We start from the raw sequence: 11,785 nt of genomic DNA, 5'->3' as shown, positions 1-11,785 counted from the left end.
TTATGAAGTTTAATATTTTTCTAATATATATTTAAGATTTTACTCTTAAAAGTTACTAAAATTTAAAGCTAGATAGTATTTACTATCTTTTAAGTTGAAAAATTGGTATTTTATCCATATAATGTTTCTTTTGATTAGAAATTATAATTATTTTTAAATATCAACATATGCAAAAGATAAGTGAAAAGTATAAATCCACAAAATTTGGTAAAATTAAAATATTTAACAATTCTGGGAAGTTTTAGTTTTTACTTTCTCCTCCCCTCCCCCTCCCATAAATTGTATCAATATCACTTTCTGACTGTTTGAAATAACCTAAAATTTATGACATATGCAATATTATATAATTTTTTATTATATATTTACATAAATAAATATATGTATTAAAAATATATATCTATGTTATTATTATTGTTTTGTTTTTTAATGTTTTTGTTTTTATTTAGAATGTTTCATGTATTTGTTTTCTTATCTTTAGTTGCTTCTTTTTTATTTATTTTTTTTTTAATTCGCCTACAATCCTGTAAAAAACTAACTCAAAAGGGTATAAACATCTTATTACAGTTTCCAGGTCTTGAATAACTTGAACATTTGTTCTTTAGCATGAATTTTGTTTTAGCTCCAGTTATATTGTACATTTATCTTTATATACATATACTCTTTTGTATATTGTGGAAACCCTACTTTTATCCTACTGTTCACAACTTTAGAGAGCATTGATGTAGGTTCTAGTGTCCGTCATAAAATAGTAGAAGTCGTATTTGTTGGAATATTTAAAGATCTATAACATAAGTGTTTAAGGATTATTTATTGCTGAAAGTATACCAACAAAAAAATTTTAGATTACTTTCTTTGGAAATGTTATGTTATCTATGTAAAATATTGTTTTTACTTTTATTTTTGTTTTTGGTGACATAGTACTTACAGAGATTGAAGTACAAGCCAATTAGGGTCCAAGTATAAGTTTATTATTTAATTTTTTTTCACTTTCAACGTTTTGGCTACTAAAAGCTATTTTTAAGACTATCATACATCAAATTTCATATTACCACTCTATTGGTATTCATTATTTCAATAAACTTCATGACTATTTCATTTTCATCCTCCATACTTATTTGGGTAGTTGGGCTAGGCCTTTGACGGGGATATAATATTGTGTTACTGGCTTAATATTTCGGGCTAAGCCAATCACACTTGTATATTCCATTCAACCAAATAAGTAAGTATAGTGGATGAATATAAAATTGTGATGAAGTATGTTGAATTGATAAATTCTAATAAAGCAATAAAAAAGAGATTTGATGCAATTATGTTGTTATTAGCTGAAACATCAAAAGTAAAAAATAAATAAATAATAAACTTTGTTATTATTAGTTATATTATAGTTTTTAACATATTGTTTTTTTTCCTTTTGTTAAATTATCCTTTGTAAATTTGAAGACACGTCTTTAAGATTATGTTATTGATGAGGGAACTAACCAGTTCAGCCAATAGACCTACTGATATTTTTTTTCCTACATCAGCAGACTACCTTGAGGTTATTATTGTGTCGTGACTAAAGTGGATGTGTGAAAATGTATTTCCCAGGACTACCAGAAATAAATGTTAACTGACCCTAGATGGAATTGAGCTCACACTTTTCCAAACAAGGTATTCTAAGGCCTTTGTCTGGATGTGGTCTTCCTCAATATTCTGTGGTTATGAAATGTAAAAATAAAAATATATTATTGTTGACTTTTTCAAAATAGTTCATGTTTTTTTTAATGCATTTTACCCTGGAAAAAACTTTTTCTTTTATAATCTATGTTGCTTGTTAAATTGTTACTAATGATTCTTGTTGTTAACAGTTGTTGAAAGGATATGATCTAGTTTACTGGTGTTTTGTTACTAAATGCTTTGTTACTAACAATAATTGGGCCATGCTTATGAAAAGGATGGGCTCATAGAATCATTATTGGTTTTCATTGGTTGGGTAGGTTGTTTTGTGATGTAGTTGCTTGGTTGTCGCTACTGATTGTGGAGCTATTTATTTTAATTTTTTTTTTATTTTAAGTTGCAAATTTCTTTTTGTTTCATTTATTCCCGCTGTTGGAAGTGACCAAGCAATTTGGTCTCGTGTGATTAGGTCTGCTGATGGAAAGGGACCTCCATCGAACTCAGATAGTCCTGTCCACACACCAAAAAAGGTTCTTGCCAAGTTGAACAGTCTCAAGATGGGCCCGTTTAAGTCTCAAAACTCAGTTGTTGATGTAAGTAATATGTAAATTTATTATTATTACTATTATTTTTAATAAAAAGTAAATGTATGTTTGCTGGAATGATCTTAATCTTACTTGGTTTCTTAAGATGAGATATGGTAAGTACTCATGTTATCTAAAGCCAAATAAGGTATAATGAAAACGCTTATTTTATCAAATAAAATTGTCTATCTGCCTGAAGCACATTTATGATTAAAATAGAATTTTTGAGGTGCTCCCTATAAAACTGCGTTATGTCCACTTTCTGGTAAAATTTATTTTGCATGGGAATAGGAAATTATTTTTGCAAGAAGGGAAAGTACAAAATGTTTTGGATCATATTCCTTCTTTTTGCTGATTCACAGAGCTTTGAGGCTGGTTGTAAATTACTCTATAATGATAAAAAAAAAAAAAAAAACTGTCTAAGTTATTTACTAAATCAAAGAATGTTTGTCTGATCATATTGGAAATAGATAAAATGCATTTTGATCTGGAACTATTCAAAAGAGGTGTAATAATGGTTCATTATGTTTTGATATCTCAGTTCCTTAATGTTAGTAAGTTATCTTAATTGATTTCATTAACCTATAATGAATACTTTTATTACTCACTAATAACTAACAATGTTATAACTAAAAATATCAGTATGATATCGAGCAGTCTCTCTGTAACCTCTTTATTCTATCATTTATGAATAACAATTTATAAAATTATAAAACAAATAAATTTAAATAGTTTTTTTCTAGAATCAGGTTTGGTGATGATTTATGGTTAATCTAGAAAAAATTGTCAGATAGATGCAGGATGCAGAACCAATAAATCATTCTACAACTTCGTTAATGGAAAATTATTCTTAGTAATTCTAAAATAGGGATGGCTAGGAAATACTTAAAATTGGAATTCTTCCAGTCAGCTCCTTACCTTTATCGTCAGTATTGAGGGAGGAGTATTCACGATTTGACTCTAACACACTTTTGATGATACTTCTTTCATGTTACAAATAATTAATAAATCCATTAATCGACATAATCCATTACATATAATTATATAGATAGCTTACTTCACAGTGGGTCTAAGTACATTTCTAATAACTTTACAAACAATGAAATTGAAGGTTCTAACTTTTAGGAAAATTAAAACTTTTCAATTAATTTTCTTTAGAGAGATAACCTTTTGTTATATTTTTCATAAAACTAGTCGAAGCGTACATTGCACTACTGTGAAGGAAGCCATTGATATGCTGATATAATTCAGGTTTAACTATGAAAAAATTAAAATCTGTTCCACTACAACCCATGAAGGGTCCGGGATTCAGTACTTTGTAAGGAAGTACTGTTTCTTAAACAACATTTGTGCAAGGAGGTAATTTGTTCAAGATTATGCTCGATGCCATTAGATTCTTTTAAGGGTATCCTCTTTAAGAGGATGGACCACAGACAGAATAAATAATTATCTTCCACAGCCAGATTCAAACCTGGATCCTTTAAGTTAATAGCAGATTGCCTTACTCACCGAGTTACCCCACTCCCTGGTTAAGCTATGATTTAGTTTAAAATCATAATTGTTGTCAAATATTTGTTGGTTATGTATATAATTATTTTAGGCTCGTCTTAAAAAAAAAAAAAGACAATGTAAATTCAATCCCTTTTTTTTTTTTTTTTTTTTTAATGCAAGTGATAGTATTTGGGCTTACATTATTTATTTTAAAAATTACGTTTAAAAAATAAATTAAATAAACAACAACAAAAATTAACTTTTGGCTCATACCTTGTCAAACATATTTTCCTGCATTACTTTATATCCTAGTCAATTGACAACTGTATTAGTGCTTTGACTGGTGGACTTAAAAATGTGTAAATCAGCCAATAGTACTTTTATCTCATAGTCCACCAGTTAGTGTGACTATAATCAAACAAAAAAGGAATCAGTACTAAAAGGTGAAAAATAAAATACTAGGAAGTGAATAGGAAATATAAGGTAAAGTGGAAATCAGTAGAGTGGAGCAGAAATAAATATTAAAATAAAAGAATAGGCTTGGAATAGTCTGTATTAAAAATAGTTTTGTTTTTTTTAGTTTAAAACAGATTTTCAGGTGGAAGGCAGTGCTTGTGTACTTCATGATTTATTGGCTTAGATACTATTGACAAATGATATAGTGGGTCGATGCAGATTGATTGAAAACTAAGTCTTTTTCATTAATGAGAACTAGACCTAGGGCAGAATACTTTGTTATTAACCTTCTACCCATATATTTTTTTATCTTTAGCATTTATATTATCTCTGTTATTATTTTTTTTATTTTATCATTTTTTAATTATTACTGTTGTTTTACTTAGCTTACTTCTATATCTTTTATCATGTGATTCTTCATACTTAACCTTCGTTATTTCTTCTTCTTTGAAGCCCTGCAATGTACCATTCAATGAAAAGTTTCTATTTTTTGTGTTTTTCTTGACCACGACCCAGATCATCTTTTTTTGGTTATTGATAGGATAAACTTTTATACATATATGTACAATACAAACATATTTATGTTCTCTCTTGGAACAAGTTGGGAAAAAAATGATCTCATTTTTGATTTCATGATTGAGTTACCTTATTCATTTATTTTTTTATTTAATGAGTTAATTTTTGGAATTATTGATTTTATAATAATTCCTGTATTTACATCTTTTTTTTTAAGTTACTCCCTATGCCCATTAAAATTTTAATTTGTTCTTTTAATTAAATAATTTTAGGCAGAAGAAGCAGATGAGGCCCTTTCAGGAGGAGCAGAAGGAGGTGACATTCCGAAATGTGACTCAACTTATTCCATCGACATCCCTAATTCTATGACATTATGGGAAGCTACTCCCAGGCCATCCAATAGCTCAGAGGTATATATTGTTTAATTAAATGTTGTTAAATATCTTAATAAAATATGAATTAGAGGTAGTTTAGTTTAAAATGATTGTGTCAACAAATGTCATTTAAGATCTTATTTAGTTAACAAATAATATATATTACTTGTTTTTTTTTTCCTTTTTAAGTTGTTGATTCTGTTGAAAAAGTTCAAAAATTATCCATATTGTATGACATTGATTTTTTCTTTGTTAAATTAGCTCTTTTATGAAGACTCATAAAAATTATGTAAAAGAAACTCACATAATTTATAATAGTATTTAATATTGTTGCTTAAACTAAAAATTAATGTTTTAGCTGCTGTAAATAAATATCATACGTTGTTAATGTGTTTTCTTATAAATTCTAATAAATCTTTCAGTTCTATCACTTTTCGCTGTTTGCAATGTCACTGAATGAACTTGAACCGGGAATGGAGAAAAAACTTTGTCCCACAGACTGCAGGTATTATTAGTTATTACATATTTAAATCTTTATCTATTTTATCATTCGTTAAATTGTAATTTTAATTTTCTAATTTTACAGATTGAGGCCTGATATTAGAAAACTTGAGAATGGTGATCTGGATGGAGCTGCTGCTGAGAAAACAAGGCTAGAAGAAAAACAGAGGGATGCTCGCAAAGCGAGAAAAGGAAAGAAGAATGAATGGAAACCACGGTAAAATTTTTCTCTATTACTTTGTTTTTTGTATTTTTTTTTTCTATATGCTGTTTATAAAATCTCTTATATAAAAATGAGGAGTGCTCTGAACTAACATGGCCACTGGTATTGGTGATGGAAACTATTCTGACTAATGAGGGCATATTATTAAATAACAGGCTTTCTATTTGGTTTTCTGTTTTAGTGGCAGCATTAATATCTCAGAACTCAAATTCGTAAATGTTTGTCCTTTCATTTTTAATCAAGTCCCAAACTCTCAGTGAATAATCTGTGCATCCCTAGAGTGACCAATATAACTTTGAGCACGTACAATCAATTTTAACAGATAAATTGATGGCTCACTGTTGATAAGTATTGTTTGTTCACATTCTATATGCGAGTAGGAGAGAAATATTAGGAGGAAAATACCTATAATTTGGTTTCTTTCGTTACTTCTATTTTAATCTGACCAAATTTTACAATGTAGTTTACTTTGTGATCTGACTTTCCAGCCTTTTTGCTCTCATATATACCTTTCCATTTTTATCTTTTTTTGTTGATTATTAATCTTGAATTTTTTTCTTTTAACTTTGTTCCTTCTGGAATGTGATTCCAAACAAAAAGATTGTTCATCAATTATATTCTACTTTATAAACATTAACCTGTTCAACATAGTCCTATAAACCTAATTTAATTATAAAATTACCATTTTTGGAGAGAAAATCCATGAAAATGCCATTGTTCTGGAAGAGTTTTCATTTATTTGCCGCTTTTAAATTTCATAACTCCATTTTGAAGAATCTGACATTAGCCTTACTCTGCTTTTAACACTATTCTGTTCATATTCCCTTAAAAAATAAGAAGAATTTTTTATTGTTAAAAATATTTAAAAAATAAACAAATAGAAAATATCTTTAATCAAATATAAAAATATTAATTAGTCTGTGGCTAAGGCTTAAAAATAATAATGTTTCTTTTTTTTTAGAAAAAATAACCCTTACTACTTCTTATCTCTTTATTTTATCTCCCCGACAACATGCTCAATTATTTATTTGAAAAGGTTTAGCCTTATTCCATCCTGTTATTATGTATTTTGGGCCATGTACCAATATTAATATTAAATATTCATTTTATTAATGATATCAACTTGGAGAAATATGCTTTTTCAGAGAATGACCCATATGTGCATGTCACATATTTCTTACAAATATAAGTTTTTTCAATGCTTATATGTTCTTTACATGCTTTATAATTATTAATTTTTTCAAATTTCAAGGTGGTTCTGCCAAGGAACAAACCCTTATACTCAACAGGAGGATTGGCTTTACACCGGTGGATACTGGGATAGAAACTTTGGACCTGACCCACAGATATTCTGAATCCTAGAGGCCTAGAATGATCAATGAGTTTTGGTGTTTTCCCTCCTTCTTAGCTCACCATTGCCTATGTCCGAGAGACTGTTCCCCCGCTGCTTTAGTGTGGATACGGACTTGAGAAGGCAAATTAAAAGACCAAGTGCCATGTCCAAGGCATTTGCCACTCCAATGCTGTATTATTTATCCTTCCTATAATGTCTGTTTTCTATCTGTGTACTATATGTCCTTCAATCCTAGCATTACTATTGTGTATGGTCAGTCATAAATTTAGATGATCAATTTTTCCTATACCCAACAAATGAAAGTAGATGAAAAGTGTTCACGTTATCTTATAATATATGCACACGTATTATACAGTTATCGGTTTTATTAGTATTGCATGCATTATTGCCTATTTTATTTATTTTTTCATTGATATTAGTTTTGAACACTGTGCATAATAAATAGAAAAAAAAAAATTAAAAAAGCACTAAGGTATCAACTACTTTGATTTAATTTCAGTCCTCCTTTCCTCATGTATAAACTGTGTATAGTCGTATATTTTGTATGAGACTGTTTTCTCGAATTAGTAATCATAGAAGCAGTTTCTTAGGATTTGTTATTGTTTTAATAATTTTAATGGTTGGCTTGCCTACCAAAGGCCTATTGTTTTAACATTCCCTGCTCTGTGATACAAAATATGAGCATGTTAAGTTTGTTAAATTAATTTCCTATTTTAGATATTGTTAGTAGGTAGTTGTACCAATTTTAAGTTTGTTTTCATACGAATGTTAGCATAACATAATTAATAGTTTTAAATGATTTTTCCAAATGTAATGGGAAATATGTGTCATTCCACTTCAATGACAATATTCTATTGTAATTTGTTTATGACATTAAATTTTATACTTTATAATTTTTGGCTGTTATTGACAGTCGTGATTAATTAAATACAATACTTTAATAATTCATTTTTATTTAATCCCAAATTTGTAAAAAATGAGTTGATAATCTGTTCAGAAGTTGACTTTTATTTATTCTCATTCAGTTCTGCCATGCATTGAGGTCTAAAAAATGTCTTTATATGGTTATTTAGCACTAGTTAAAACTACAAAATTATCAATTAAAACTTGTTTCTTTATGAACGCAATGCATTTGGGAATTTCCTGAACTGTTTAATTCATTAACCTAAACAAAATTTTAGGTTAGAATTACTAATTTCAAAATTGTTTATAAATATTTTTATTTTTCTATTATTTTGGTCGTGACATTTTGGCTCCATAACAACCTCCTTCAAAACTTTTGTTTATTAAATTTACATAAAATAATAATGAATTAGTTATTTTTTAAGTATAGTTTACTACAACTGTTCCTAAATGGTTGGTTATCAATTTTTAATTATCATTATCTTTTAATGCTGCTCCTCCACCTGAGATTTCAAACAAAAGTTTTGAAGATAGTATTGAGGACCAAAAGGTCTCTATAATATAATGTTGTAAAAATATTGTTATTATTTGTTTTATTAAAATCAATTTAAATTGATTGATGCATTAGGCTCATGGGTCGAGTTTCTATTTTAATTAAAATTATTTATTTTTTTAAATTTTAATAATTACTTACCTTTGAAATATATGGATAAGTAAAAAAAAAATTGTTGACTGAATATTTATCAATATATATAAACTTTAATAAATTCAATAAAATTAATTTAAAATGGTCATTATTTAACTATTATTAGTGAACTGTTAATAAGTAAAACTGGAACTGTTTATTACTTCATTTTCCTTTGATTTTTTATGACTTCTGAACAGTATCATTTCATTAAAAGCCTGGCAAATTGTTAAATAAATGTTTATTATTATATCTGACTTTATTTTCCACTTTAACTGGTTTAGTAGAATTTGTTTTCTTCTGAGAAACTGTGCCAGGGGTTCTATAGAGAATGTTGTCATGACACATCACTTTCATCTAATTATTCTCAGGCTTTAAAGAAAAATAAAGACTTTTTTCATTTAGCTTTTTTTCAATAATTAATTAGCATTATTAAGCCACTTTAAATAAGCATAGGTGTTTTTAAGTTACCATTTCTTGGTTTCTAATAATTTAAACTTGTGATAATTTAGAAGGCATATAATTATTTCTGATAACTGATTCAGAAAGCATACCATCTCATGTGTGCCATGTTTTTATTTTTAACCTATGTGATTTAAATATTTTTATTGTTAAAAAAAATTAAATATATTTCTTGTAAAAGAAATAGATCTTAAGAGATTATATAAAGTTGAAATAAAGAGATATATATTGTACAGAAACATGGAATAAAACATATATTATAGACAATTGTACAAATGTCCCTGTTTAAGTAGGTATAGTTAATCCTGTATATCCTTAGGTGTATACATATTGGAATGTCAAGTGTATTTTATGTTCACCATTCATTAGATTTTACACTTACAATTTTACAGTCTGGATCACAAGCTTGGTTTTGATATGGCTAAACTTTATTTGAATTGAAAAACTCATTCACTAATTGATGTCAAAATTCCTCTTTAGCTACTCTGAAAAATTAATTTTATCTATATAAATAAAGGCAAAATAAGAAATCTCTCTATCCATTGGAAATATTAATTTGGTACTAATTAAAAAAAAATAAATTTGATATTATTTTCATGTAATTTATCTTGATTTAATTAGTATCTATAAAAAAAATCTTGAATGATTTTGGAATTGAAATAAAGTTTATATAAGAATAAACTCCTTTTGCTTTGCTCAAGTTTTCATTAAATTAATTACATTTGACATTCCAATCACGCTTATTTCCAAACCCCTATTATTTCAACAAGATATATAAAATTAGGTATATGTGGCCTCTGAATTATTTTTCAGTACAGCTCATTCCAGTGGCAATGTTGTACAGTAAGTTGATTATAAGCTTAGATGTGTTTTATTTTCTTATAGTGAGTTTCCTGTAAATGAAATGGTACAAGAAAACTATATGAAAAAAATTATTGCTATGTGGCCAACAAATTGAGTCCGCTAATGTACAGAAAAAAAATAGCATTGATAAATAATTAATAATGCATACAAAATTACACACTTATTGAACAGAAAATAAAATTTAGACCTAATGTTAATAAAAACAAATACTTTCCAATGAATAAATACCAAACTTTCCTATTACAAAATTATTTAATTCATACAGTAAAATCAAAATGCCGAATTGAATCTTTACTATCTAATTACATATTTATAATTATAAAACGATAAATGAAATAAGTACATTTTAATGAACAAAGTACCTATTCATAAATTTACATTCATTCATATATATCAATTCTGATATGAATATTGATTTTGAATGTTAGTGAAGCCAGTATTTTATTAATTAATTTATTTTTTTTTATTATTGGTTATACTTTACAAAGAAATTTGTTTAATGAATGGAGTAAAGTATGGAAATCAGAATGGGTGATGTGAAATTAGTTTTCACTTAATGAATTGTAAATAGGAAAAGGTATTAAATGAAATATATCAAGAATTTTCATTTGATTCATAATTTTTCAGGAAACTCACTACGATGTGGCAAATTTTGCTCATCGTGTGTTTTAAATTATTATTTCTAAAAAATTTTAAAAGGCAATTTTATATTGCTGCAGATTTAGCTCAGGGAGTTTTGAATGAAATTTTGATGTTATTCAGTTTCCTTAAAACCCTGTAAAAAGTTAAAAGAAAATTGTATTTTTAACTCTCTCCCTGAATATTTACTCAATATGTTAGTAATATATTTGTAGTTAAATTAAAAAGACTCACTACAAATTATGAAAATACTATTTGGATTTTTTTTTTTTTTTTATGCCTTATCTTGTTTGTTTTGTTCTATTCAGTCCGAAATCTAAATGTAATCATTTTGCCATCCAATTCTTTACATTTATTTTTTCTAATAGTTAAATAACACTTCTTCAAAGATCTGCCTCAATTTTAAGTTCTTTTAAGTACAAATAAATATGCAGCGAACTTAAAAGGTTGTGTGCACAAGCCTGGTAAAAAATCCTCAAAAGTATTTGGTGTATATACATATACATGTATCTATTTTATGGCAAATGTAAGAATCCTACTTTATGAATAGTCACTAGGCAAATGCAGATAAATGTTGTACAAATAACATGCTTCTTATGACAATATATGAAATATGTGTTTATTTCACATGAATTAGTCTTTAGAATGTTTTTTTATTGTAATTTATAGATGATCATGATTTAATGAATATTTATAAAATAAAAACCAGTAAATATACTACTGATTTGTTTATTTATTTATTATTTTTTCCCATGTATATATTTGTGTATGTTCAGGATTAGTCAATAATACAACTATATTGAGTTGATGTTTTGCGACTTTATTGTTTGCATATTCATGGCCTAAAACATTACTCACATTTGTTTATTACAGTAGGTTATACTTTGCTGTGATTAAGCTAACTCAAGCTCCGTGCCAAAACTCAATAGGAGTGAAATGGAAGAAGGAAAATGTGGGTTTTGGTTTTTCCAAAATGTAACCATTATTTGTAACAGGTAGTCAGTGCATCATTTTTGTTATGTTTAAGTATATTTATATTTAGTATTTCTTAAGTGCTTCTGAAGTTACCTTTTTTAA

The 11,785-nt window shown here is 27.1% G+C and overlaps 1 protein-coding gene across 3 annotated transcripts in view; it reads left to right on the top strand.

Annotated features, from left to right (window-relative positions):
- Positions 1 to 11,428, top strand: part of LOC112210040 (oxysterol-binding protein-related protein 1) — a 276,142-nt gene extending 264,714 nt beyond the window's left edge. For 2 of the 3 annotated variants that reach the window (XM_067048631.1, XM_067048630.1), the window contains exons 20-24: positions 2,096 to 2,249; positions 4,976 to 5,113; positions 5,500 to 5,582; positions 5,664 to 5,795; positions 7,054 to 11,428. In XM_067048631.1, the coding sequence (XP_066904732.1) occupies positions 2,096 to 2,249; positions 4,976 to 5,113; positions 5,500 to 5,582; positions 5,664 to 5,795; positions 7,054 to 7,156 (610 nt within the window). In that variant the 3' untranslated portion in view covers positions 7,157 to 11,428. The remainder of the gene's footprint in view (positions 1 to 2,095; positions 2,250 to 4,975; positions 5,114 to 5,499; positions 5,583 to 5,663; positions 5,796 to 7,053) is intronic. The other variant, XM_067048632.1, reaches the window with a different exon arrangement.
- The last annotated feature ends 357 nt before the right edge of the window (positions 11,429 to 11,785 follow it).

The sequence above is a fragment of the Halyomorpha halys genome, unplaced genomic scaffold, assembly GCF_000696795.3.
Source record: "Halyomorpha halys isolate HHAL.00 unplaced genomic scaffold, Hhal_1.1 Scaffold302.1, whole genome shotgun sequence".
In the NCBI taxonomy this organism is placed as follows: domain Eukaryota; kingdom Metazoa; phylum Arthropoda; class Insecta; order Hemiptera; family Pentatomidae; genus Halyomorpha; species Halyomorpha halys.
Note: the sequence above shows the minus strand (reverse complement) of the source record. Positions and strands in the feature narration are given on the sequence as shown.